The sequence below is a fragment of the Leptonotus elevatus genome, chromosome 14 (assembly GCF_054856555.1).
Source record: "Leptonotus elevatus isolate MCC_2025b chromosome 14, RoL_Lele_1.0, whole genome shotgun sequence".
NCBI lineage: Eukaryota > Metazoa > Chordata > Actinopteri > Syngnathiformes > Syngnathidae > Leptonotus > Leptonotus elevatus.
In genome coordinates, this window is record NC_141252.1 from 21728554 (window position 1) to 21754740 (window position 26187).

At 39.7% G+C, this 26187-nt stretch overlaps 1 protein-coding gene across 6 annotated transcripts in view; it reads left to right on the plus strand.

Moving 5' to 3' along the window:
* dicer1 (dicer 1, ribonuclease type III) overlaps positions 1-26187 on the plus strand; it is a 213908-nt gene that overhangs the window by 143485 nt on the left and 44236 nt on the right. For 5 of the 6 annotated variants that reach the window (XM_086094344.1, XM_086094347.1, XM_086094346.1 and 2 more), the window contains 6 exons: positions 932-1107; positions 13018-13726; positions 15224-15376; positions 19655-20278; positions 21818-22073; positions 24485-24753. In XM_086094344.1, the coding sequence (XP_085950470.1) occupies positions 932-1107; positions 13018-13726; positions 15224-15376; positions 19655-20278; positions 21818-22073; positions 24485-24753 (2187 nt within the window). The remainder of the gene's footprint in view (positions 1-931; positions 1108-13017; positions 13727-15223; positions 15377-19654; positions 20279-21817; positions 22074-24484; positions 24754-26187) is intronic. The other variant, XR_015097029.1, reaches the window with a different exon arrangement.

The following is a 26187-nucleotide window of genomic DNA, read 5'->3' on the forward strand; positions in this document are numbered from 1 at the left end:
AAATGGCAATAATTTCAAAAGTGGCCATCAAGTACCTTTGTGTTCCAGCTACCAGCGTGCCTTTGGAAAGGGTATTCAGTGCAAGTGGCCATATCCTGTCTCCTTGCCGGTCAAAACTGGCCGCTGATAATGTGAACATGCTCACATTCCTGCACTATAATTTGAACTAAAAGTATGGTAATGTTATTTGGCCCTGATGCAGGGTGTTTCACTGTTAAGTGTGTTATTTATGTTTCAATTTTTTTTTTTTTTGTGCTAAAATGCATCTTTTTTTTCAGTTTTTTTTTGTTGTTAAAAAATAAAAAATTTCAAAGAATGTTGATGTGATTATTATTTTTTTATGTCTATAAGAATAACCGTAAAACCGTGTTTATTTCTCAGACAATAATCGTACACCAAAATCTGAAACCGTTGTACCCCTACCCTGCACACATCACAGTTTATTTTGTGTGGGGAGGGGCAGAGTTTGTCTTACCTCATTTGAAGTAATGACTTCCTTTGTCAACTGTGGACGTCGCTTTAAGATCGTGCACATACTCGCACGCGCACCATGAACGAGCCTGACACAGATGCTGCAGTTACGCTTTCGGCCAGAGGTGGGAGTCATGAACAAAAAAGTGACACTGCACAAAGATCCTTTAAGCATTTTTATACTGTGCAATTGTATTCATGGCTATGATTCCATACTAAAATCATTAAGATAAACTCATTGCATTTGCACAAATTAATATCAATGCGTTAAAGAATAACAAAAGCATTAAAATATTTACATTGATTACATTTACACTGCTCAATTTAGAGTATATTTATGTTTTTACGCAGTCACATCTCTTTCAAAATGGGAGTTGTAAATATTGCTCATTTCCTTTGCTACACATTTTACACTTATTCATTTTTGATCTGTCCATGAAAGGAGTCTTGTATTTGTCAGATCCTGGTTCCAGAGCTTTGTGCCATCCACCCCATCCCTGCATCGCTTTGGAGGAAGGCAGTGTGTTTGCCCAGCATCCTCTACCGTCTCCACTGCCTCTTGACAGCAGAGGAACTCAGATCCCAGACAGCCAGTGAAGCTGGAGTTGGATCGCAAATCCTTCCTCCTGATTTCAGGTATCAAACTAGAAAAATCTTTCACAATGATGTGTGTAGTCTAAACACAATTAGAGAATAACAAGAAGGAATTGACCTGTGTTTATGCATTAAAAAAAAAATTGTCAGCATTTTTGCCCTTTATACTCTTTGCTTTCGTTACAGATCGATTTTAATTTTAGACTATTAATAAGTAGGGATGCTCCGATCCACTTTTTTCATCACCAATTCAATACCGATACCTTGGGTTCAGGATTCGATCCATGCGAAATTGTCTTTGCACTAGTCCCCCCCAATAATATTCAATATATTGCCACAAAAAAACTCAAATGCTTTTACATGTTCTTTAATGTCTTGGAAATATTTTTGGAACATTTATTGGAGTATCATTTTCATTCAATATTTTCAATACATATATTGAATGTGTATTGAATGAATGTAATCATTACTTAAGTCACGGTACACTTTTATATTCTTACATTTAAGCAGTGTTAATGTTTCAACTGTGCATAATGTGGCCAAGGCTTGCCTGATTCCAAGCGCTTCTGTTTACAAAATGGTTTTGATGTGGCCAAGGCTCTCCTGCGCCACTTGCTTCTGTCTACACACTATCTTTCATGTCTGCATGTAAAGAAATATTGGTAGGCTACATGCTTTTTTGCTCTTCAGTTGAAGAAAATAGATGCTCACCAAATGCCACCTTTATGTACAAAATGCCATTACAACAGGCATAATTAATTACATTATTTGTTGTCACGCCTTGGCAAAATGTGTTGCCGCTTCCCACACGGCCATCCTTCCACGGAGGCTGCTCGTGAAAGCTGCGAGGCAGGCCCGGATTGGGCAGCGGTGGACCTTCCCGAGAGAAAGAGCGGAGGTCCCTCTACTAAGGGTATTCCAGTCACGACGCAGAAGAAAAGTCCATGTCAAAATTACCCAATATAAATGCACTATACTACACTGGAGCTAAAACACACAATGTTTAAGGAGCAGAATGTTGGTGTTAGTGTTAGCATGGAGAAGCCATTTGGACTGTGTAGCACTACCGCTGGTTCTCTGTTTTGGAAGAAGGCAATCGGTTAGCCGTTAGCAACGAGCTAAGTTGCAAGAGGTGTTCGCGGCACACTCAAACCCTGTGAGAGCCAAGAGCCGAATGGACGCCATCTTGTCAGTTGGAGTGACCTCAAGTCACTTGATTATTAACCTTAAAATGTGAATGGACCGATCCACTTTTTGGGTTGTTTTATACAAAAGGACTCAGCTAAAGGATCTGACTGATATTCATGAGTGGTTTTACACTAAAAGACCCATTTCTTGACTCAAAGTTGGGTCAAATTAACTCAAGTAGAGAATCGGTCCATTTTTGACCCATAGTTGGGTTATTTTTGACCCAACAGTTTTTAGAGTGTATATTTAAAAAAGGGATCATCATGCCAGGATGGCTCATTTTTCACTCAAACGTATTATTTGTTTTTTAATCAGGTAAGTGATATTAGCATGCATTTTAAATGTTTTGTTTTGGAAATTCAGGTGAAAAAACAAATGTCAATTGCATGACACGTTGATCATCGACACTTGGAAGTTGTAACACACTTGTCTTGTTCTGAGGGTCGTTTCCCCATTGATCGAGAGCGGGACGCTCGGCCATTGGGCGCCACTCCCCCTTCGGGGCTGGGGCTGCCGCAGGCCGCTTCGACTTCCGTTCCTCCAAGCGCTTCCCGGCCCGCGCATCCGCGGGCAACCTCGCAGATGCCAGTGAAGAAAGACCCGTTCTCCCGCGTGCAGCCCGCGTCGCGGCTGCGGCCACCTTCAAGCCTCTCCTGCGCACAAACCAAATCAAATCCTGCATAAATGTCTCTAACCGTTTGGCTATAATAGAAGTATAAAATGTATAGTCCACATTTAGAAGCGATATAGGTTGATAGTTGTGGCACTGTTCTTTAGCTTTCCCTTCTTTCGGATGGTCTCTTTCCTTGAGGGGGGGAATCTTTACCAACCTAAGACTATAGTTAAATGAATCCCTCAAAAATTGAATTAATTCACCCTTAAATGTTTTATAAAACGAGGCTCCAAAGCCATCCATTCCCGGCGATTTCCCAAATTTCATTTGATTGATGGCTTTTTGAATCTCTTCCGCTGTCTGTCAACCCTTCATTTTGTTGCAGACCTATACTTGGCAAATCCAAAGGGTCTAAAAATTACATCATGCTTTCCTCACTCACAGATGGCGGTTGTGAATATAATTCGCTAAAATACTTCTCAAATTTCCAATGGTTGAAATAAGATCATATTAGTCATTGGGTCCCTTATTTTGTATATAGCAGTTAAGGCTTGTTGCCTCCTTATGTGTCTCGCCAAAACTTTTATGGCCCTAGATCCTCCATCATAGTAAGTTTGTTTCATAAACCTTGCTTTTTTTCCACCTCCACCAAAAGAAAATCATTAATACCTTTCCGAGCATCATTAATCTGGTCAAGTATTCCAGAATAATTTGTCCGTTTATGCTGCTGTTCCAGTTGTCTTCATTTCGTAGTCTGTGTCTGATAGTTTTTCTATCTAACTTTATTAGCGTATGTGGTGTATGAGATCAGTTTGCCTCTAATCACCACCTTCAGGCTGCTCCATAAAATGGTTGGATCCACCTCTACATTATAATATTCTTCTTTGTATTTAAGTATTTCTCCTTTCAGTTCTCCAAATAGATCTTTATTGTTTAGTACACCTTCATTAAGTCGCCAAGTCCATACTGTTGCTTTTTTCATAGTATTTAGATGAAATTTTAGGTAGACTGCGCTATGATCTGCAATATCAGTCACTCCTAACCTGCAATCTTTAACCCTATGTACATCATCCTTAGACATCAGAAAATAATGAATTCTGGAATACACAGCGTGAGCATCAGAGTAGTGAGTGGATGGATGGATGGATGTAATTCTCTCCATACATCCAGTGCATCCAATATTGACATCATTACATTCATATATCTATGTATTTGTTTAATTATAATTTGTAATTCAACACCACATTAAAGTCCCCGCCACATACCAATATTCCTTCTGTTTCCAAAGATGTTAGATTGAATATTTTCTCATAAAACTCTTTCCCACTTTCCGGACGAGCATACACATTGATTAATGTCACTAATTGACCTTCTAGTTTCCCTTTTATCATGATGTACCTTCCCTCCTTGTCGCCAACTTCTTTCACCAGTTCAAACTGCACCTTATCGGAGATCAATATCATTACGCCCCTCTTGTGTGTTTGACCAAAGGAACTAGAAAAATCATTTATGTATCCCAACTTTCAAGATTTTAAATGCTTCTTTGCGATAAGTGTGTCTTTTGGAGATAAATAACCTCCATCTTCTCTTTTCTAAACTTAGACAAAGCTCTATCCCTCTTTTTGTTATTATTCAAACCGTTAATATTTATTAACACCGCTGTAATATCATTAATGTTGCATTACTCATATAACGATGATATGAAAATATTACAGGCCCCGCCACTGTAATTTAACAACTGTAAACAACAAAAACAACATTTGTATAAACCCAAAAAACAAAAACGGAACTCCCCAGCAAACATGGTCCTGGTTTCCATGTTGGTAAGAGTGGGGGATAGCCTTCCAACAATTGAAGGGCCCCCCTAGTTGTTGGGGATATACCTAAAGTGGATCTTCCTATCGTACTAAACAAGTCCAACAGTCACTATCTCTCATGAATCCCTCATCGAATGTTTTATTAAATGAGAAGTATTATGAATAAGTTGGGATGGGTGATGATCACGGAATATGCATCTTCAGGTGACCCAATTGGGCACCGGAATTCTAATTTTATAACAAACATAAAAATAAAAAATTAAATAAAGGGGGGAAAGAGGGAGTTAGGGGAAAAGGGGGGACTGGGTTCCACCATGTTACTAACTTTAGCTCTTAGAGGGTAGGGATTTTCCCGTTTGTGTCCCCCTCAGTTTGTGTATGTCTCCATTCATTCCACAAATAATAAGCAATGCTTCTCATATACAAAAATGTTCACTCACCCACTCAGCGTACAGTCTTCAACTTAAACACAGGAGACACATTTCAAAGTTATTTTCCGTAATCACACTCCCCGTCTGACCCAGTTATAAAGCACCCTTTCCTCTTCTGAATTCCTGCAGCCTTTCCCTCACACGATTCGCCGCGTCAGGATTGGAATTCGGTGCGACGACTTCAGCATTGTCTCGTGCCTCGCGCCGACTCGTTGCCATGTTGAAGCCCTAATGTGTTCTCGAGTGATGGTTCTCCGCCTCCAGCCTCTTCATCACGTCCCGCAATCTCCATTCCTCTTCCCCTCATGTCCCGCGTTTCGTCCTCCGCGCTGTTATAGATGTTGGGGCCATCCGACCAGTGAATCCTGATCTTACTCAGGGGTGTCTGAAAACGTGTTTTTTTTTCCTCTTTCAGAACTTTTTAAATCTCTGAGTTGGATTTGCGTTTTCTCAATACCTCCGTCGGGTAATTGTGGTCAAAGAATATCTGTCTCCCTTCGACTTTTATTTTCCGTTTCCATGCTTTAGCCAGAATGTCCTCTTTAGTCTCGTATTTTAGAAAATTGACCACAGTGGACCTCGGAGGTGCGCCCGGTGGCAGTTTCTTCCCGAGGCTTCTGTGTGCTCGCTGAATATGTAGTTCCACGTCGCCAGTTAGCTCACGGCGGAGGAGCCCCTTCACCAATTCTGGCACTGATTCGTCGTCCTTTTCCATCACGCCATAGATCCTCAAGTTACAGTCCATGTCTCTCCACCTTGGTTAACTTCTCTTGTATTTTCCTTTTGCCGTTTTAGCGGAGTGAGGATAGCTTCTTTCGCGTCATTATTCCATTCTTCCAACTGTGCCACTCTCGCTTGTGCTTCGGCAATATCTTTCCGCTGCAGTTGCGTTTCTGCGATATGTGCCATTTTCCCGTATATATTTATTCAATGAATTCACCAAATTCTCGCTTAACCTCCAATTTAAATTCTTCCTTGAACGCCAAGAGGTCGTCTTTCATCTCTTTCTTCAAGTCTTGTATCTCTGTCGTGATTGCGGCAAGTCCTTTGAGCAACATGTTGATCGACGCCGCCAATGTCGTCGTCTGCTGCCACATCTTTGTTTGTGATCTTTCTGGTCTCTGGACATCGCTTTTCTTTTTTCTCCAGACTTCTCCTCGACCCCCACTAATTTCTTGTTAGTTTACAATTCACGTTTTAATTAACAATTATCAAATCGACTCAGGAGCTCAGCTCTACGCTGCCATCCCATTCAGCTTTTTAATCTTAAAATGGCTTACCTTTACAAATGTCACAAATGAAAAGCCACAATAGAGTGAATCTGCAATAACCAAAATGTGAAGTAGCTAAGAAACACTAGTGTGAATGCGTCTAATCCACTCCACCCCTGCTCCCCACAAAAGAAATTCAGGTTCAGGATATTTTTTTTTTACTTTAAACCCTGAATTATCTATTTTGAAATGGTGATTACTAAAGAACGGAATAAGGTAGAAACTACAGCTGTCAAACGATTTAATTTTTTAATCAGATTGATCACATCTTAGAATTTTGATTGATCACGATTAATCGCTCAACAAAAAAGGCTTTTTTCTCAAAAAAAATTCCTGCCAAATTTGAAGAGCACCAGGTTATGTGTTAATTATTTTGACATTTAATGTTATGAGGCCATCTTCAATATTTTTTGATCCACTGCACACGCTCATCCTCCTCTTATTCTAATCAGATAGTTACTTGCATAATGGAAAAAAATGACCCCAGTATTTTGACATGAACAAATATTCTAAATGTGATACGCAAACATTTATTAAATGCTTTACTTTAATGCATGTAATTCAAAAAAAATAATTCACATTTTTCATACTCTTGTTTAACGTTATCCAAAAAACAACCCCTACAGTGCAAGCTGATTTTGAGCATTTTAACTCATCTTTAACTCTTTGACCGCCATAAACGTTATAAAACGTTTAGCATAAACCTACGGAAGGGCGCCGAGGACGTTAAAAGACGTTCACTATGTTTTTTCGTTTTTTTGGGGGAAACGGGTGGAGGAAAGCCTTGGGCAGCTGTGCTGAAAGTATCAAGCAGATCTGGTTAGTATAATGACTCGTCTTGGCCCCTAGATAGCAGCGATGACTCTCTTTGCACAAGTATGGATGGGCCGCCCACCGTGGGCGTCAGTAGAAGACGTGAGGCGGAGCTAGAGTGTTGAGGAGACAATGGCTGATGAAGCCACAATGGCAACCGGTTGCAAGCAGCTCACGCTTGAGCATTTTTTTCAAAGACGGAAAGCATCGATCAATACTAAAAAGCGCATTGATGTCGACGATGATGATGACTCCGAGCTTGACGCCAAAGTTGGAAGCCTTGACGCGCGACCATTATGATCACTTAGTAAGCCTCACCGGCTAAGCGCGGCTAGCGCTGCTAACGCCGGAAAACGCGCACAATAACCGACCGGGTACTTCTACACAATCGGAAATTCGATCGGGTGATGGAGAGTTGTCGAAAAGCATCGACCAATGCATTGATGATGATGATGATGGTGAATCCCGAGGTTGACGCCACAGTTGGACGCGGCCTTTATTCTCACGTCATAAAGCATCACCGGCTAGCGCTGCTAACGCCGGAGCTGCACATGCGGACATTTTGTCAGACAATGAAGAGTACCCCGAGTCCAATGCATATTCATCGGAGGAGCGGGTACAGTCTGATCACGGAGAAGACACTGTTTCTGGACTACGATGCCACCATGAATGGAGTGGATAAGATGGATCAGAACATCTCTTACAACCCGGTATAGCAACTGAAGGACATGAGGAAGCCAGACGTAACACCACCGTAACGTAACCGTAGCATGATCCTGATATTAGACTTGATGGCAACACACACTGCAGTATATACTTGCTTTTCCCCGGAAAAAACGGCCTGCAAGAAAGTGGAGCACGCGAAGAGGCAATCTGTTGTGCAAATGCTGTTGCGTCTCCTTGCACGCAGGAGAGTGTTACAAAAAGAAAAACTGTCGTTGAAACATCCACATATTTGTAAATAGCACCACAGTTGCACACATTTGTAAATAGTTTGCCAAATTGTTGTCAAATTGTTACACTGTTGAATGTAAATAAACGTATTTTGCTATCAAAAAACACTTTTTCATTCTTGGTGGTAGTGTTTTATAGAAGTAAAGCACTATTTAGGTGTTTGTGGCATCATTCATGGACAAAAAGAAGTGTAAAATTCACTAGAATGCATGAAATAATATCGTTTCACTAAAAGCTTGATTTCTCCGTATTTGAGTCCAAAACAAGCGAAATCGGGTGAAACTAACCATTTTCTATTGTTGATTACTAAAGAACGGAATAAGGTAGAAACAAACATTTTCTGTGGACCTTGAAAGATCAGTCAAAATGCTTAAATCGGCTGGCACTGATGGCATCCCTTTTCTGAAAACGTCTGGCAGAGTTAAAGGCAAACGCAAAATGCAAAAGATGCATTTTCTGCACAACAGTGACTTTGACACTAATATTTTTTTGTTTAGTAATGCTCTGTGAATTTGATTTAATGTAACAAAGGCTTTCATCATTCATGTCATCCTTGGAAACTTGCATCAGATTTGTTATGTTTCATTGTAATTCCATACGGGAGCCCATTGAAAAGAGCTACAATGCTGCCATCTGCTGGCCATAGTTGGTGGATGTTTGTGATTTTACAAACCCATTCACTCGCACAAGTTCCACTGCCCATTAAGAAGAAGAAAAAAAACATAGTAAACATCATTAAACGTTTTGTGCGGAAAATCATAAAAGTGGGAAGAAATGTTGACCTAATAGAAATATGGTTGCATTTTTTAGTCATTGAATCAGTAATTTTGAAAAAATGACACAACTTTACTGCATACAACCCAGAAGAGATCGGTGTGTTATTTTCTTATTAAGAGCGTCCTAATTTTTAACATGAGAAGTAACTTGCAGACTTCTGCACATATTTAAAATTGTAGAATACAACTTAACGCTAGTCGCCACAAATATATGCATTATTATTTAATTTATTACTGCTAAATTGTCTTATAGTAACGCTTTTATCTTGTTAAGTTCTCAGATGCGCAATTATATCACAGATCTTCTTTTACTATATCAACCCTCACGGACCCTCAGGTCCTCCGGCACTGGCCTTTTAACGATACCTAAACCCAATACTAAGATCCATGGTGAGGCGTCATTCCAAGTTTCCGGCCCTCGTCGGTGGAATAGCCTGCTAGAGAGCGTCAGGGCCGCAGAGAATGTTGATATTTTTAAAGGTAGACTCAAGACCCACTTTTTGAATTAAGCTTTAAATTGATTACGACTTTTTATTTTTATTTTTTTATCTATGTATGTGTTTCTTTTATTGTCATTTAAACTTAAATAAGATTTTATTTTTAGCCTTGTATACTTTTCTAATCCATCATTTATTTTTACTCTATTTTATTTAATTTTTATAGCTTACTGTTATTTGTTACATTTATTTATTATAGTGTTTCTCTATCTTATATATTGTTTTAGTACTTTTAGTTTTCATTTGCTTACTTAGATGCACTTTTTAGTATATACTTTTATTCTATTTTATTATTTAATGTTTTTATACTTCAGTGTTTCCTCACGAGATGGTGTTTCTTAATTTTTTAGTTTTTTTTTTTTAGTTTTTTAACTGCACCTACTCTGTGTGGGGCATCCCAGGGAACCACATATTACAAGGGGTGGAAGGAAATTGGTTCAAGTCAAGTCTGTGTGTTGTAGAAATATTGATTGATTGATTGTAAAGTGACACCACATAACTGCAAGCGAGCCAAGAGCACTACTATGTGTTACACTTACGAGCTATTTTCTGTTGTTGCTGAATAAAATACGCTTCACATCTAAAAATCAAGTGGCTCACAGGGGCTTGAGAGTTCCCATGGACCCCTCTTGGAGAGCTGGAGCAACATAGCTCATTGCTAACAGCTAACAGAGTGCGTTCTTTCAAAGCAGGGAACCCGGGGTAGTGCTACACTGTCCAAATGGCTCCTCCACACTAACATTCTGCCCCTTAAACATTGGGTATTTTAGCTCCAGTGTAGTACAGTGCATTTCTATTGGATAATTTTGCCGTGGACGTTTCTGCTGCGTCCTGACTGGAATTCCCTTCAGTCGAGGGTTTCCAAATCGTGGTCGTTAATCGAGCGTTAACATTTTTTAATGCTATTAAAGGTACTTTAAATTAACGCGATAATTTTGACACCCCTAAGATTGTCAACACATTCACTAGCATAGATATCTACGTTCGCTAGCGTCTAAAACAGGATGTGATGTGTAGCTTTCTTCTTCGTAAGTTCAGCTTTGACGTGAGGGCTTTTGTTTACTGCCCATGGAGCCATTTCGGGCAAAATAACCCAAAACTGAAGTGAAACGTGCATTCAAAAAAAAAAATTTGTTGCGCCAAAAATGCGGTGTTTGGACAAAGTTGTGTGTAAATGCAATTTCGCGGGATTACTCGACAACGACACACTATTTGCGGATAATAATTAATTTGCTGTTACCGTTTAGGTGGAATTCGCCAATTTCCCTCGGCACACCAGACAGTATCTCACAGCACGCTAGTATGCCGCGGCACAGTGGTTGAGAAACACTGGTTTAGATGTTTCAATCTCCAAGCAAACTTTGTTATGCTGTTTTTTTCTTCAATAAATTGAAGATATATGAACATTTCTACTTTGTTGAATATATGGATGTTTGCGTTCAACACTAACTAAAGTATTGTATCATGTTCAATTGTATAAAATTGTATTGCGATACATATTGTATCGTGACCTATGTATCGAAGTATGTATCGTATCGCCAGGTTCACAAATATAAGGTATATGAATAAATAAATGCAAAATACCCAGCCCGAACTGTAGAAAACTATAGGAAGCTATGATATTTACTTAAGTTTTCATTTAACTTTTTTTTTAACAATCTTTATTTATTTAACATTTTAAGTAAAACAACATTGTCCTCAAACGGAGGAGTAGAAAAGAAAAGAAAAGAAAACCAAACAAAAACCAAAAAGCAGAAACAAGCCTGTGTTTATCAGATTATGTTATGATCCATCCGAAAGCAATTTTGTCAGCCATTTCCTCCAATTCTTGTGAAAGATTTTCCTTCAGTCTCAGTCTGTATGTAAGGCGGTCCATGTCCAGTATGTCATCCACGATTATCAGCCATTGCTTAAACGACGGTGCTTCAGTCTTAAGCTAGTTATTTGTAATTTTTTGCCAGCCACCAGGAGTACATTGACAAAATATTGATCAGCTTTATGCACAGCCTCTTTCAAATATCCCAAATATAAAACCAAACAAGACCTTTGAACAGGATACCCCAAAGCATCACAGAGAACTGAGTGAATGCTCCCCCAAACGGGTCGGATATAAGTACATTGCCAAAATGTGTGTATGATTTGGAGCTGTATATTTACATTGTTTCCAACAGGTCTGCTGAGTTTTAATTTGTTACCTTTCAATATTAGGTGTGATAAAATATCCAATTGAATTATTTCCATTATCTTCACACGTCTTATATATATATATATATATATATATATATGTGTGTGAGTGTGTGTGTATGTGTGTAGATGTGTGTGTGTGAGCGTGTGTGTGTGTGTGGGGGTGTGTGTGTATATGTATGTATATGTGTGTATATGTATGTATATATATATGTATATGTATGTATATGTATATATATGTTTCCATTTCACTGAAAATTAATATTGGCTCCAAATATTGTTTATCGGTCTCCTTGACTACTAATAATTGGTATCGGTATTGGCCCTTCGGGGATTACATCGGTCTATCTCTATATCTCTATTTGAAGGTGTATGTGTGCTTGCATAAATTAGTTGTTCTTCAGTGTTCTGCGGATATTTTTGTTTTAGTTATTGTGTTTTAATATTATTCAGCAATCTGCCAGTGCGGCACAGTCACCGTGTGTATTCTACACTCTGAAAACATGGACCAAATAAATTGCTAAGCAATTGACAATTTGTGGTAGAGAGTAACTTATTTTAGCTTCACAACCTTCCTCATTCATACCATTTTCATTTGAACCACAAAAAAAAAAAATCTTCCATTCAAACTGAGAAAAAAGTTAGTAAATGGGAGTGCTGCTAGTAGTATAGAATATTTTAATAGATTGCAGCCTGGAACTAATGCTAACCTTGCTACCAAGCTGAATTATTGCCGTATTTGTTCACAAATACTCTGAGAATACATCTTGTTTAGCTCCCACTGATACGTTTAGGTCGGACCAATCAGGTATTGTTTAGGGCGGGATGAAACCAAGAAAGGCCGATAGCGGGGGGAAACAAATAAACCAGACAAATGGATGCTGCAATGAATTCTGTTCTCGCAGAATTACTCACCGTTTCCTTGTTGAATGTTGAACAGCAAGAGGCGCTTTGTGCATTTTTATCTGGTAAAGATGCCCACCCCCCCCAAGACAAGACCGAAGACGACATTTTTATCCATTGCCGTGATTGGTCAAAACAAACGTGCACAAAATGCTGCATCGTCCAATCAGCTCGAAGTATTGTACAGAATGTCTCTCCTTTCCGGAACGGATCTGCTCAGTGAAGTTCCAGATTGATAATGTGAAGAACACCCCTTGAGTGAATCACAATTATCAATCTGGCTTGTGAGGTTAAACCAATGCAGCTTGTTATGTGACTTTGCAGTGACTGCAGTCATGTAATACTGTATGCTCTCCATTGGTTCTTCTCTTCTTCTTATCTTAAATTTTAAAGCTCTCACTGGGACTAATATCAAGGAATACAAATACTACTACAAATGTCCACTTAATATGTCTAGCATATTTTTTTGTTAAGTAAAAAATAATATTGTCTTTCTATTTGGCAGGTATCCAAACTTGGACTTTGGGTGGAAGAAATCAATTGACAGCAAAATATTCATATCATTAACTGAGGTTAATGACATTCAATGTAAGCAGCACTCACCTAATTCCATTTTATTAATGGATGACAGCCCTCACCATTGCCAAGTCATCGTCAGTTGTGGCACGAACTCTGCAAACGGATCTACTCTAATTCCTTACAATGGTGGCAATAGTCTCCCAGCAGGAGAGCACAGTCACCAACATAATTGCCAATGCTCCCAATGTAGCCTTCTTGAACTGCTTAGCCCTGAAACAGTGCAAATCCCTACCTCAGTTCCTGTGCAGCCCTGTCACAGCTTGAAGACTCCCGGCACATGTCCTCCACAGCATAGTGATGAATGTACACTAGGAAGGAACTCGGGCCACCAAAATAATGCTACCTCAACCTACAGCCAGGCCGAAGAGTGTCTCAATGCTCACAAAGCACATTCACACAATCTTTCTGCTGTCCTGCATCCCAGCAAAGTGACAGGAGACTCGATAAAAAGCCTGGGGCCCAACCCTGGTCTTATCCTGCAGGCCTTGACCCTATCCAATGCCAGTGACGGTTTCAACCTAGAGCGGCTGGAAATGCTGGGTGATTCATTCCTCAAGCATGCCATCACCACATATCTGTTTTGCACCTACCCTGATGCCCATGAGGGCAGGCTCAGCTACATGCGGAGCAAGAAGGTGAGTCCCATAATTGCCTTAGAATTGAGATTCATCAGTATATATATATATATATATACAGTATAACAAATTCAAGTGTGTTTTGCAAATGCAAAACATCATTCACAAACGAATTCCTTTTGTTTTGCGCATAAGAACTGTAACTATCCAAAAAATATCCTGCTTCAGAAAAAAATACAGCATGTTTTACACATACAAAGAAATATTTCTTCAATTACAAAAAATATATCATTTAAGTACAAACAAAAATATTTCCAATACAAAAAAATATATCTTTCAAGTACAATCTAAAATCTTTCCAGTATGAAAACAAATCCTTCATGTACCAAAAAATCCTTCACGTACAAAAAAAACCCAATTCTACAACTACGGATAATGGTCACGTGACTTTTGGCACAATCTTACCACTGTCACGTGACTTTTGGCACTAAAATTCGTCCTAGCAGATCCGCACACAAATGCCTCGTGATCCGCACCCAAATGCCCAGTGATCCCCACATGCAAATGCCAGTAAACTTCACAGCAGGGGGCGCTGATGAATCAGTTTAAGGCTGCAACGACTTCCCCTCCCATATTTTTTAAAGTCCGCCAAGCTAACAGAAAAACCAAAGTTTCTCACAATGAGCAGCCAACAGGTGAGTTTGTAGTCGTTGCTTTTGAAAATTTTTATGTAAATGCAGTTCTCCTGTTGGCTTGGCGGACCTGCTCCCCGGGCACTAAGGCAGCCCCCTCCTCCAGTGGGTGCCACTAGCAGTGTTTATTTATAGTGCCCTGTCAAATCAAATCAAACTTTATTTATAAAGCACCTTTCATACATTAAAATGCAACTCAAGGTGCTAAACAATTAAAACATCCATAGTACAATAAAAAGATAACCCATCCTTCCCCCCCAACATCCCCATGATCACCCAGGGCCAAGGGACCCCCGCGTCGACCGCCCACCCGCAAGAGAAGACCAGACAACAATTAAATAAAAAGTTGAATGCTAAGTTAAACGCTAAAAAGAAAACAGTTCAACACAAGAAGAAAAGGCAAAAACAAAGCTAAAAGACAATATAATTAGAAAGAAATAAACTACTCTTTTTATGTTTTCCCTAGTTACACAGCTGTTGCTGCTCTACTGGGGAGGGGTAACACAGCAGCAACATTAAAACGATCACGGATATGAGTCCTTGTGCAGACAATAATGTAGACGTGTTTTTCTTTGGCACGGAAAGTTTCAACAGTCAAAGTTCAACAGTTCAGTCACAAAATGTTTCAGCCGCTACCTTGTGATAAGGTCACAGTTCTTGTTTTCCAGCTGCAGGAGCATGAGCCATGCTTTTTTCTCACGGGGCTCTGCTCTTGTCATAGATAACTTCAATTTACATAATTCAAACAAGGTTATACCACTAAATAAATGCTTTGCAATACTATAAGAGTAAATATGGGATGACTTATGTACATTTATTCTAACACTGTTGATGACATGTCCTCTCCTGCCTGCCCAATTTTTAGGTGAGCAACTGTAACCTTTACCGCTTAGGGAAGAAGAAAGGGCTTCCCAGCAGGATGGTGGTGTCCATCTTTGATCCCCCAGTCAACTGGCTGCCTCCTGGTTATGTGGTCAACCAAGACAAAAGCATTACTGACAAATTGGATTCAGATGAGGTCAGTGGTTTGCATAATGGTATACGTTCCATCAAGGCTCAGTGCGCTTCCTTTTTTTGTTTTATTATGGTAATTAATTTAAATTAGTCCCCTGAGAAGGTGAGAGATTGAATGACCCTCCCAGCCATGTTCGTTAATCATGATGTGAAAGGTAATGATTTTTAGTCTGGTTATTCTTTAAAGTGACTGGCCACTCTATGCTATGGTGTTACAGTGTGACACAATACTGCATCTACACTTAAGTCCAACATATACACATGCATATATCTACAAAAATATGTTCTTATTCCTGACGTGTATATATATAGAGAGAGAAAAATATATTTTGTTCATATTTTTTGCAATAACTATAATATACATGCCATTGCCAGGTGCGGGTTAGTCAAAAGATGAAAATACAATAAGTAAAATGCAGGTTTTATAATTGTGGAGAAGTAAGAGTGGCTGTGTCCGAATGTCCGCCCTTATTCCCTAACTCCTCATTCACTACATAGCCCCGCGCTATATAGTTGGCTAATATATAGTTGGCTAATATATAGTGCCCTCATTCTGTTTGGCAATAGATAGTTCCCGTGTGACGTCACCACATCGTGCGTTCACCATATTTTTTGGTTATCCTAGCAGAAGGCACTGTGCCGCGGCGCTGCGCACATGTGTAAATTTCTGCAAACAAGTGTTCCTTTTCATAACCAATATGGTTGTTTTGTGTTGGGTACATGGTACAAGAAAGCTGACGGAACTTGTACATTAGGATTCTATTCCATTCCAAAGGTCCGAGCACATGAAGGTGATTTCACTAAATCAGTGATCACGTCGCAGACTGGTTAGCCAGTATCAACAGAAAGATGAACCCACGAAATACTCCAGATCTGCTCAGATCCCTTCATCACAGGTTAAATAGTTTTCCTTTTAATGTTTCTTCTTCTACTAAGCACGTTTACATTGTGCACTATGTCCGTTCCTGTCCAGTCTAGCGCCTGCATGCTAAATCCCTCAGTAGTAAAAAAAACAGTACCTCCATGCCTCCTTACAATAAATGGCTTTACACAACCACGTCGCACGAGTGAAAAAAGGGCATTTCTGTTATCATACATATTCTCAGTAAAATAGCATGCACACATGCAAAATTATGCCAGCGTACTTCAATGAGCACAACTGTAGTTTCCATAAGTGCATATAAGCTAAGCTAGCTACGACGTAGCTTTGCCGTTACTATCAACACATTGAATTTCATGGTCATGCGTTGCACTTTGCGTACCCATCCACAACACAGCTGTTACCTCTATTGATTTATATGCCTTTAGTTGTTCAAAGGATTGGATTATGCACTCTTCGCATTTATAAGGTATTTCATGGTGCCAATGTACATAACCGGTGGCTGGTGTGACCTTCTTTCTTCAATGTATTGGGATCCTGGCGATCATTCCAATTTTTGCATCGTACCGCTGGCGTTCTTTTGCCTGCAGGCTTTCCCGGTAAAACTTGGACTTTTTCGTGCTTATTGCCGTCAATTAAGCCGTTTTAATACGCGTCGTTTATACTTTTGTCTAGGCTTCGCTTCGGGCCGTAACCGGGACAATATGGCGGAAGGGAGCTGGACACACCCACTGGCTGACTTTGTAGGAACTATCTATTGGACAGCCAGCTCACTACTTGTTTCCTCGTCGCATATCACGTGAATACCGTAACAGCGCAAAAAATAGCCGTTGTATAAGCTTTTGTCGTACATATTTTTCAACTAAAATTATTTCCATAGTATGTATTGCTTTTATACTCGCGCCATTCTTTTTTCATACTAGCAATGCATTGTGGTCTATCTAAACCCGGTACCAGATGTGTTCGGGCTGCCAGATCGTATCGGGGTCGCCTTAAACGAACACGTCACGCTCCAGGATTGGCTGGAAATTATCCGGTTGACGTCAAACATTGGAAAGAAAATATTAAAGATGTAATTTAAATAACAAAATGTATGGACTGAAATTATAAAAACTTAAATAAACCTGAGAATATAAAATAAGTATATATTGAATAAATAATAATCAGTGCTGTCAGGGGATTAAACATTTTAATCTAATTAATTACAGGATTTGTAATTCATTAATCTAATTAATCTATTTTAATCTCATATCTGATAAAGGTCCCCAAATAAAAAACATTTATTCCAGGACATTACAAAATTGTAGTGAATGACTAATCAATTGAATAAACCAAGAAGAGATGAGTGCTTCATAAGTGCTTCATAAATGAAATTCAAAAGAAACATTACAAACGTTACAAAATGGCATGACCCCTCAGTAGGGCACTATATAGGGAGTAGGGTGCACATTCGGACACAGCAGTCATTGTGCTTTGTAGACATAGGAGAGTCTGCCCTTTTAATGTGTCCCACTGGATAGCTACCATTAGTTCCTATCTAACTACTCCCAGCAGACCATGTAGTAAAGATAATGATATATTTACTGAACTTTGTGTTTTGATTTTTTTTTCCTTCATGAAATGGATTAGAAGATGTACTCAGGCAGGTTACTGGAGGGGAAACAAAAGTAACAACTGATTTGCATTTCCTGTCTAACAGAGCCAGTCACAGCAATTGTCACCAACAGCAATTTGCATAAAAAGCAAAATGACAGAAAAGTCTCTTAATACTTAACCATTTTAATCAAAATCATTGCTTTTTACCAGAGTCCTGTAGGTTTTGGAGGTTTCCCACTTCCAACACAAGCTGAGTCCAATCAACAGGATCGTTAATCAGGCTTATGCAGAGCTTGCTGATGAGCTGATCATATGTCAGCTGTGTTGGAGAAGGGCAACATGCAAATCCTGTAGGACTCCGGCCTTTAAGGCCCACCTCTGAGCAATATTGTGTGCATTTCACTTAATGAAACCATGAATGTGGAGCGCACAGCTTACAATGATCTCCCAGCCATGTACCTTAGTCATCATGATGTGAGAGATAATGATTTTGAGAGTTTGGCTTAATTGACCGGTACTCTAATCAAGCTTGTTGTGGTGTTACAGTGTGACACAGTGCAGGTTGTGTTAAAATGCTGCATTTTTATACATAATATGATTGCAATACCGTACACGTCTAATAAGATTTGCGTTTGTTGTAGCGTTTATTAATCAGAGGAGCTCTGGCGCACTGCACAGTCAAAATATGAAAATACAGTAAGTAAATAGAATGCAGTTTTTATAATTGTGAAGAAGTAAGAAGTGGCTGTGTCCAAGCCCGGCACTATATAGTTGGCTAATATACAGTGCCCTCATTCTGTTTTGCGATTCGGACAGCCAGCTCACTACTTTCTCCTCGTTACATATCACATCATATATTTGATTCGCATGTTTCATTTGGCCAAGTTTTGTCAGATGCCCTTCCTGACACAACCCTCTATAATTATCTGGGCTTGGCACCGGCACAAGAAGACACTGGCTTGTGCCCACTTGCAGGAGGCAGAGCTGGAGGTGGCAGAGATGAAGATGCTGAGGTTCTCTTTGGGAGTGACCAGGATGGACAGAATCAGGAATTAGTACATCAGAGAGACAGCACGTGTTAGAGGCTTTGGAGATAAAGTCAGAGAGGCCAGATTGAGATGGTTTGAACATGTCCAGAGGAGAGATAGTTAGTATTTTGGCAGAAGGATGCAGAGTTGCCTGGCAGGAGGTCTAGAGGAAGACCAAAGAGGAGGTTTATGGATGTAGTTGAAGAGGACATGAAGGTAGTTGGTGTGAGAGCAGAGGATGCAGAGAACAGGGTTAGATGAAGGCAACTGATTCGCTTTGGCGACCCCTGGGAAAAGCCGAAAGGAAAAGAAGCATATCATGTGACCACCGTACCTGTCATGACGTACAGGTGCATAAATCTCTAACTATTTATTGTGAATGAAAATGTTTTAAAACTATACTTTATTTCCTATGTTGTACATATTTTAAACTAAAAGGAATTATTTCTGTAATATATGTTTAATGTTTCACTTTGATTACCACCCTTGGTTGCTTTTGGTAGAGAGTAAACACTCTTGTTCACCCAAAAGGTAGATGAAACAGATGTTTTAGCTTTCTAACTGTTCTCAGTAGGTGGACCAGGATGCAGGGTTGTGTATTGTGGTGTTAAATAAACAGAGGTGGGGTGGGGGGTTGAGGGTCAGGGTTTATGATGATCAGTGCTGATGCTGTTAACGCCAAGGTAGCTGCAGTGTATAGTAACGGTGGGATGGTTTTGGATAATTTTTTTAATGTGCCTTATTCATATAGTATTTCTGCCTTTCTGCCTTCATTTAGGCCAAAGAAGAGCTTCTGTCTAATGGGCGTTCTGGTAATGACGGTGGTGAAGTGATGACCGAGGTCAATGATGAGGGAGACCTGCTTTTAAAGAATGAGCCAAAAGATGAGGTCAACATGGAGGATGACTTGGAGTACTACAAGGAACACATCAAATTCATCGACAATATGCTGCTAGGATCTGGTGCATTTGGTAAAAAAATCTCTCTGAGCAGCTACCCGCCCTCTCTAACACATGCCGCAGGCCCATCACCATCTATGGAGAACACGTATGAATGGAAGGCCCTAAAGAAAAACCCATATCCCTCGGCCCAGCACTATTCAGAGCCACTACCCACACTATCTTCAGCTGAGGACTTTGACTACAGCTCATGGGACGCTATGTGCTACCTGGACCCCAGCAAGGCAGGTGAGGAGGATGACTTTGTGGTGGGTTTTTGGAATCCATCAGAGGAGAACTACGGCACTGAGCTTGGAAAGCAGTCAATCTCTTACGACTTGCACACAGAGCAATGCATAGCAGATAAAAGCATCGCTGACTGTGTTGAGGCTCTGCTTGGTTGCTATCTGACCAGCTGTGGAGAGAGAGCTGCCCAGATGTTCCTTTGCTCATTGGGCTTGAAGGTGAGGTGACTTTATAATTCTTGCATATCTTAATTCAAATTGTTCCATATTTATGTCACAAACTCAACAATTCAAGGTTTAGGGTTAGAATAAACAGTAGTGAAATGTATATGTGTAGACAAAATTTGTATGTTGTTGGTATCCTTCTGTTAATGAAAGGAAAGCCCAATGTGGTTACAAAAATAACTTAAATGTTACAAATGTAAGAATACTTAATAATAAATATATAAATAAAATAAAGAAACAAAGTTTATTTATATGTATACACAAAATTCCTGAGCCTGAACTTTGCCGATTCGTTGTTCGTCCAAAATCAAGCCATTAATTACTATTCGATTTTTCGCGGTGGATGGACTGGGCATTTGGGAAACTCATGAAATTCCTGATGGCTAGTCCTCCCCAAGTGTCAGGTCATCTCTTTCATTATCCATTTAAAATTATGCATAGTCTGGGAAGCAGGTGGATATCATTTCCCTCTGCTCCATCTCACCTGCTCCCAATTTTAATGCACCACACACGCACACTTGAATATACACTGGGTGGGGTCACTTTGGGTAGGGGTAGAGCTGGCGAATTCAGTAACAGGGTTAGCTTTCACTAGGTAATGCTGTCGTGACGACCGTGACCTTTCCCCGCTGGGCCTGGGGTTCAGGGGTGCCGCCCGTCTCCCAGTGCTCCCATCTCCCCTTCCGCCCCCAGTGTTCCGCCCACCACTCGGCTGGAGGTGGGGTGGGCGCGGGTGCCCTCGCCGCTTTGCTGTCCGGCACCGATGCCTGGGTCCGGCGGGTCCCCAGGGTTTAGGGGGCTGGCGGGGGTGGTGTCGGGGGGTGGCGGCTTGGTGTGTGTGTGGTGGTGGGGGGGGGGGGGGGGTACGGGTGGCTGGGTGGGTTTTCATGCATACCAGATCCACCACACCAGCATCTACCGAAATTCAAATACAATCTGCTTCTTCCTCTGGTTGTTGAATCGGTGAAGGCTAATGTCTGTCAATCTCACTCTGCTTCATCTATCCTATCCTTACATGTTTCTGGGGTTGGTGAAAGATTCTGGTTTGTAACCCAGGAGGTAGTAGGTGATGTCTGGTCGGTGCTGGATTTCACTTTTCTTTCTTTTCTTTGATCCTTCTTCGGGTCTCCTGACAACTTCACGACTCTAGCTGGTTTCTTAAGTATTCGGTTTAGGTGAACGGTATGAGATTTTTAATAGGTTTTAGGTGAATTAATGAGCACACACTCACACGCACGCACATATGCACACATACACTCGCACATGCACATAGTCACGCACATAAAAAAAAAGAAAAAGGAGAAAAATAAAAGAGCGCAATGATGACGACATGTCGAATGAATACTGAGCTCTCTCAGCAAAAAACAATAGTAAACTAAACTAGTTAATTGGCAAATAAACTGACCTTCTACAAGCAATGCAAGAAGTATTTTCTGAATGTCATAGTAACATGTTTTTCTCTCAATCACTATGTGGGTCTTTATTTTATTTATTTGTTTGTTTGTTTATTTATTTATTTTTCTATGGAAACAGGTCTTACCACTTGAGAGAGGGAGCTTGACAGAAGAACTTCAGCTTAGCCCTACATCCACAGCAGGTGACTTGTGCTACGGCTGGTTGAAAATCCCACCGCGCTGCATGCTGGAACATCCAGATGCAGAACGAACCCTCAACCACCTTATCTCTGGCTTCGAGAATTTTGAAAAAAAGATCAACTACACATTTCGGAACAAGGCTTACCTATTACAAGCCTTTACCCATGCTTCCTACCATTACAACACAATCACAGGTGAGACTGCTGCAGGAGATCTTTTTTTGGGTGCTCAGTCATATGAAAAAGAAACCCATTTAGTGCTGTAGTAAATTTTCATTTATGTTATGGTGCGACATAAAAACGTGTGCGGACATAAATGTATTTTTAACACCCTGCAATTTTGCAAGTTCACCCACTTAGAAATTATGGAGGGGTCTTAAATTTTCCTCATTGGTGCGCATGTCCACTGAGAGAGACAGAATCTAAAATAAAAAATCAGGAAATCCTATTGCATGATTTTTAAAGGATAATAATGTATTTGTATGTTAGTGCTGAAAACAAGTATTTGAACATGTGCTAACCAGCAAGAATTCTGGCCCTCAAAGACCTATTACTGTGCCTTCAAAAAGTAAATTTATTAATCTCACTTAGCAGCACTTTCTTGAGGTTGTTAGGTGCATAAAAACACATGTGCACCTCACAATCTGTCAGACTACAACGGCTACCATAGGCAAAACCAAAGAGCTTTCAAAAGACACCAAGGACAAAATGGTAGACCTCTCCACAAGGGTGAAATAGGCTCGACTTCCGCATGATGATTAGATGATCTGTCTTGAGTCGAAAATGCCTCTGAGTGACGGTGAAATAAGCAAATCAACGATCTTGAAATATAAAACTCCACCACAGCATTTTCTAAGTTTTTCATTCCGTTGTTCTGAACTGTCCAGAGACTTTACTCATTGCCAGTGACTTAGTTAAAGACGACTAGCATGGTGTTTGGCGACTCTCATGTGTCACTCATCGGTTTCTTTCCCCAATGAGTTACCTGTGTCTCGAGCCTCCCCTTAAAAACATCAATAGTCTCTGCGGACTTGATGCCCTCCGGCAGGCTATTCCATAGGTGAGGATCATAGCGGCTGAATGCAGCCTCACCGTGTGTTCTGGTCCTCACCCTAGGAACAGTTAAAAGGCCGCTGCCAGAGGACCTCAGGAGCCCTGTCTACACCTTGAATTACATAATTGTCAGCAGAAATGAAATGGTGCATTACAGTTACTGTTTGTCAGGTTCAGTCAACCTAGAACATTTAATAAGCAACAGGCAAGGAAGGAAGGCAAGATACTTAGATTATTTTTGCTCGTGAGGAAAACAGACAGAGATGTGCACAGTTACAATCTCCTACCGCTCTGAAGCACACTTTGCTGAGCCCTCTCTTTTTATTTCAATAGGATGGTCCCTGGTTACACAGCCGTTGTTGCTCTAAAGGTTGGGGGAGTACACAGCAGCAATGTGAAAACCATCATGGATATTAGTTATTGCACAGATAATAATGCAGACGTGTTTTTCTTCAGCGCTGAAAGTTCAACAGTCAATTGCAAAATGTTCTAGCCGCTCTCACTGACAACTTCAACTTACATGATTCAAACAAGGTTATACTGCTAAATAAATGCTTTGCAATACTATGAGTAAATATGGGATAACTTTTGTACATTTATTCTAACAATAACCCCCTCGGTCACATATCAATATCAATGTAGCTTTGTAAGAAGCTCCACCTGCTAGCAAGCTGCACATCCTGGCAGGTAATATGAATTTTGCTGACCAAATTTTGGTGAAGCCATTTGTTAGTCTTTTTTTCCGCCTTGCACAGTTTGGCCATTGTTTTTAGTCGGACGCTTTTTTGGGACATATGTTATTTTTGCGGATATCCGGTATTGCTCCCAATAGTCATGGCGGGTTTTTGTAGAGACGCCAGTGAAGCAGCGACCACGCAACAATCCACAAGTGCATGTGCTTCGTCACGAAAAACGTGTTCCGATCTTTGTCTTCTTACAAACAAATAAAACAGACGAAATGTACAAAAGAAATTGGGAAATTAGTGCAAAGGAATACACCTGAGGAAGGTAAAGTGTAATCAACTTGAATCCTCAACAAACATATGGAGCTTCTTTCTTCATTACTCTTAACTATCTGTCTAGCTACACAAAGCTTAGAATGTGTTGCGAGGGCAGAATAGTCTTCCTTATGAAGAGAAAATTACAGTAAATAAACACATTTAATGATTTTCCCAGAAAAAAATTAGCTTCCCTTCTGTGAATAACCAGCAGCCGCCACTTGTTTTTTCCCATTGAATCACTTAATTGTTCCCATTATTGTGGATTATATTGTGTGGGAATTGTGCAGCTAATCAATGTTGTAAGAAGAACGCCAGTTAAACTTGAAACTTGCTGAGATTGTGATTATTACGTACATTGGACTTATAAATAATTGGCGGACAGTCTGAGTGATACCATGAGGGCCTTATTTAAAAAATTTAATAAGTAAGGAATATAAATAATTGGAGGACAGTCTGAGTGATACCATGAGGGCCTTATTTAAAAAAAATTAATAAGTATGTATGTTGGTATTTATTTCACCTATGCATATATTGCTGTCCTTTACTCTTCAGATTGTTACCAACGGTTGGAGTTCCTTGGTGATGCAATTCTTGACTACCTCATTACTAAGCACCTTTATGAAGACCCACGGCAGCACTCGCCTGGTGTACTGACTGATCTACGCTCAGCACTTGTCAACAACACCATCTTTGCCTCTCTGGCCGTAAAGTATGACTACCACAAGTACTTCAAAGCTATCTCACCTGAACTTTTCCATGTTATTGATGACTTTGTGCAGTTTCAACTGGAAAAGGATGAGATGCAAGGCATGGACTCAGAGGTAAGTGCTCTTGGAGTGTCTAGCCTACCTTTTGAAGTGGGTGGGGAAGGGGGTGTCAATTGATCTATTGTAATAAATCTAACATAGCATCTAATTCTTTATGCTGGAGAGAATAATAGTGTGATACTAGAAAAATTCCACGGAAATATTGAATTAGTGCTGTCACTATCACTACTACTTTGTTTTTGTTTTTTTTTAATTAATCCACTCATAATTTATTATCTTCTATACATATGTAATATTAAAAACCAAAAAAATAGACTTTTGCAATTAGCATTAGCATTAACGAGGGGTGTGAATTGCCTAGTACCTGACGATTCGATTCGTATCACGATTCATAGGTCACAATTTGATGCGATTCTGATTAATCCCGATGCAAATCTATAAATTGATTATTGCGATTTATTTATTTTTACTCAAATTTAGAAAATACTAATCAGTAAACTTGTACATGTACATTGTAAGATTTGTATGAAAATGTATTTATTTATCTGAAAATTCAGGCTTATAACTAACTGAGCCACTGTATTTAACAAACAGATTGCAGTCTGTTTCATGTTTGAACAGCACTGAAATAAAATATTAAGGCTTAATGTTCCATTAATATAACATTCTTCCATGCTTAATGTGTAAATCCTAACCCTAAGTAAGACTTTTTGTTAAATTTTTCCATTAAAAAATTGATGTTTAAAAATCAATTCGGCCGCATATCGAATCGCGATATATTGCCGAATTAACGGACAAAAAACGTCCGCCATTCGGCCACTAGATGGTCCACTAAACTGAACTGTACAGGGTGATTTAAAAAGAATACACCAAATCCATCAGTCCCTCTAGCTTGGACACAGGTGTTACTCATACCTTCTATTTTATATTTTATATTTTACAAGTGCACAGAACACGATACGATATGACTTTGCCACCAGTGTTGGGAACATTACTTCATAAATGTAATTTTAGTTAGTTATATATTACTTCGAAAAAGTAAAACGTTTGTAATTTAATTACTTCATAATTAAATAACTCGTTAACAGGTAAATTAACCACATTGGTACCTCATCTTACAAATTTATATGGTTCCGTGACCTCATTTGTAAGTTGAAACGTTCATAAATCGAGGTAACTTTTCCCATTGAAATAAATTGAAATTCAATTAATCCATTCAAGCCCCCAAATACAATTTTATTAGAGCTGTCAAACGTAATTAATCGCAATTAATCAGATTTTTCTACTTTTGCTTCTACTTTTTATTCAAAGTTTGTAACAGATATTTACCTTGAATAGCCTTGAATGGAATTCTTCTCCTATAAAATACAACAGTTAACCGATTAAGGCTGGGAGCTTACCACGTTTATATCATTAGATCTCTGTACCTTTAAACCCGGGAAAGCGGATTCGTCATTTTGTTTTGTTTAAACCAATTCTTGGTGGCAG